At 48.3% G+C, this 3,673-nt stretch overlaps 1 protein-coding gene across 1 annotated transcript in view; it reads left to right on the forward strand.

Moving 5' to 3' along the window:
* LOC130584965 (kinesin heavy chain-like) overlaps positions 1-3,673 on the forward strand; it is a 58,344-nt gene that overhangs the window by 50,581 nt on the left and 4,090 nt on the right. Inside the window, exon 21 of the mRNA XM_057385260.1 lies at positions 3,226-3,442. Coding sequence (XP_057241243.1) covers positions 3,226-3,442 — 217 coding nt within the window. The remainder of the gene's footprint in view (positions 1-3,225; positions 3,443-3,673) is intronic.

Raw genomic sequence — 3,673 nt, forward strand, 5'->3', positions numbered from 1 at the left:
CTGGAGCATCCCCCACCGTTCAGGTGCACAACACAAACTCTGAAGCTGTTTCAGTTTCATTTTTAAGCAGTGACAGAACACCGAGCGCTGCCCTTTCCTGAAGCTGTGGCAGTGCCCCACATTCCCAGATTTTGCTTGAATTCTTCCCGTGGAAGTGCCAAAAGAGCAGGAAATGCTGGACTGCCACAAGTGTCCGCTCAGGTTTGGGGGTTTGAGATTCCCAGGGAACAGATGGTTTCCAGACCTACTTTCTAAAAGTGGAAACTGGGACATGTTCGGAGCAGTTTTTCTTTTACTGTTTTGCCTTTTTTTTTCTTGCACTCGTTTCGTGCATCTGCTGGGTTTCAGATATGGATTTTTATAGCTCTCATTAGCGTGTATTTACTCAAAATCAACTCAGATTCCACAGCTTTGAAGAAATTTAGTGGGAAAAGTGACATTGGACTTGATACCATCCCGCCTGGATTTCATGTCACAACTATTTCACACAACAAAGGCTTGACATTTGCAGAAAAGCACCTTGTGACAACATTTTTCTAGCTTTTTGGTGTTTTTCTCCAGCACTAAGCCTGGCCCAGCAGGTGTAAAATGCTCTGATTGTTGAACAACATGTGAATGTCAGAACACGCTGTTGCCGTGCTGCATTATTGATGTGGTTTTTAATCCATTTTTCACTCCACAAAAGGGAGAGTCACTCCTCCAGAGCAGCTTTCTGTTGACTGCCAGCAGCAGTGTAACCTGTTCTGTAGAAATTGTGCTGATTTTCTGCCCRTTTGCATTAGTTCTGTGTTTATTAAAAATCAATTCTCTCCTGGCGGTTGCTGCCTGGGGAGTCAGATGTTATTTGGATAATTGATAGAGCTCGTATTGAACTCAGGGAGTGCACAGATTTCAAGTTGCATATAATAATTATATTTATAGTTACAGAGCTCAAAGTGATTTCTTAGTGAAGTTCCCAATTTTCTCACGTGGCTGAGTAGGGAACACACAGTGAGCACATCAGAGCCCCTGGAAATGATGAATTTGGGATGATCCCCAGTGTTGCCTGTAAGACATATTTAAGCATTACTATTTGGGAATAATGAGGCAGCCAAGGATTTACAAAATCCTGGATGTTTTGTGTTCTGGGGAAATGCAGTTTCTGCTGCAGTTTTTGAATTTCAGAGAAGCAGATCTGGCTGTGGAGTTCTTTGCAGTGTCAGGGTTGGTGCTGAAGGCCTCTTCTTTCAGGATCAACTCTGGAATTTTATTGAATGGAATAAACTTTCTTTTCCTTTGATCTTTCTGGACAATTTTAATGAGCATCACTCCTCAGCCAGATAAGRGAATTTTCTGAGCGAAACTGAGCTTGGATGACGCTCTCAGGCCCAGGGTGGGATTGTTGGGGTGCCCTGTGTGGGGTGAGGAGCTGGACTYGTTGATCCTTGCGGGTCCATTCCAGCTCAGGATAGTCTAAATTTCTCTTCAACCTAAGCTTTTTAGATTAATTTTGTGAAGAAAGCTGCTTAATTTCAGTACACAAGGCGTGGAGAGCAACCAGTGCCATTTTGTCTTTTCTTGTGAGGGGTCTTTTTCCACCATGGTATTTTCTCTCTTCTTGTGAAGGAACCTTTTTCCACTGTGGCGTTTTCTCTCTCTTCATGAGGTCCCTTTTCCTCCACTGCATTTTCTCTCTCCTTGTGAATGGACCTTTTCCCCCCATGGCGTTTTCTCTCTCCTTGTGATGGGACCTTTYCCACCATGCCATTTTCTCTTTCCTCATGAGGGCCCCTTTTCCCACCATGCCATTTTCTCCCTCCTTGTGAGGGGCCTTTTCCCACCATGGCATTTTCTCTCTCCTCATATGGTCCCTTCCCCATCATGGCGTTTTCACTCTCCTCATGAGGGCACCTTTTCCCACCAYGCCATTTTGTCCCTCCCTATGAGAGCACCTTTTCCCACCMTGACATTTTGTCTCTCCTCACAAAGGGGCTTTTTTCCACAGTAGCATTTTCTCTCTCCTTGTGAGGGCACCTTTTCCTACCACACCATTTTCTYTCCCCCTTTCCAACCATGCCATTTTCTCTCCCTTCGTGAGGGCACCTTTTCCCACCATGGCATTTTCTCCCTCCCTGTGAGGCGTCCTTTCCTACCATGGCATTTTCTCTCTCCTCGTGTGGGGCTTTTTCCCACCACGCCATTTTCTCTCCCCTCATGAGGGCCCTTTCCCGCCATGGCATTTTCTCTCTCCTTTTGAGGGCACTTTTCCCACCATGGCATTTTCTCTCTCCTCGTGTGGGGCTCTTTTCCCACCATGACATCTTCTCTCCCCTCATGAAGGGCCATTTTCCCACCATGACATTTTGTCTCTCCTCATAAAGGGGCTTTTTTCCACGGTAGCATTTTCTCTCTCCTTGTGAGGGCACCTTTTCCTACCACACCATTTTCTCTCCCCCTTTCCMACCATGCCATTTTCTCTCCCTTCGTGAGGGCACCTTTTCCCACCATGGCATTTTCTCCCTCCCTGTGAGGCGTCCTTTCCTGCCATGGCATTTTCTCTCTCCTTTTGAGGGCACTTTTCCCACCATGGCATTTTCTCTCTCCTCGTGTGGGGCTCTTTTCCCACCATGACATCTTCTCTCCCCTCATGAAGGGCCATTTTCCCACCATGACATTTTGTCTCTCCTCATAAAGGGGCTTTTTTCCACGGTAGCATTTTCTCTCTCCTTGTGAGGGCACCTTTTCCTACCACACCATTTTCTCTCCCCCTTTCCMACCATGCCATTTTCTCTCCCTTCGTGAGGGCACCTTTTCCCACCATGGCATTTTCTCCCTCCCTGTGAGGCGTCCTTTCCTACCATGGCATTTTCTCTCTCCTCGTGTGGGGCTTTTTCCCACCACGCCATTTTCTCTCCCCTCATGAGGGCCCTTTCCCGCCATGGCATTTTCTCTCTCCTTTTGAGGGCACTTTTCCCACCATGGCATTTTCTCTCTCCTCGTGTGGGGCTCTTTTCCCACCATGACATTTTCTCTCCCCTCATGAGGAGCCCTTTCCCACTGCACCATTTTCTCTCCCCTCATGAGGAGCCCTTTCCCACTGCGCCATTTTCTCTCCCCTCATGAGGAGCACTTTCCCACTGCGCCATTTTCTCTCCCCTCATGAAGGACCCTTTCCCCGCCATTTCTCTGAGGATATTTTCTCATCTCCATTTTGACCTTTTTTTCTGACCCTCTCCCCCCCCGCAGCTGGTACGTGATAATGCAGATCTTCGTTGCGAGCTTCCTAAGCTGGAAAAACGCCTTCGAGCTACGGCAGAGAGAGTTAAAGCCCTGGAGAGTGCACTGAAGGAAGCCAAGGAGAACGCCATGCGGGACCGCAAGCGCTACCAGCAGGAGGTGGATCGCATTAAAGAGGCTGTGAGAGCCAAAAACATGGCCCGGAGAGCCCACTCTGCCCAAATCGGTGAGGACATGGAGCTAAAAGGGCTGTCCACATCCGTCAGGCTTGGGCTGCTCGCTCGGGGTTGATTTGAGAGAGCTCTGGAGGCGGCAAAAYGCGGGGGCTGCTTCTCCCCCGCTGCACAGGAATCTTCAAAAGCCTCGCTTTTTTTTATGGGATCTGCCCCACCTTGAGGTTAAAGAGGCTCTGCTGTTTCGCTGGGTAAATAAAGGGCATAATGGGGCTTGTGTGCCC

The sequence above is a fragment of the Malurus melanocephalus genome, unplaced genomic scaffold (genome assembly GCF_030028575.1).
Source record: "Malurus melanocephalus ecotype Western Australia unplaced genomic scaffold, MMel_1.1 scaffold_803, whole genome shotgun sequence".
NCBI classification, from domain to species: Eukaryota; Metazoa; Chordata; class Aves; order Passeriformes; family Maluridae; genus Malurus; species Malurus melanocephalus.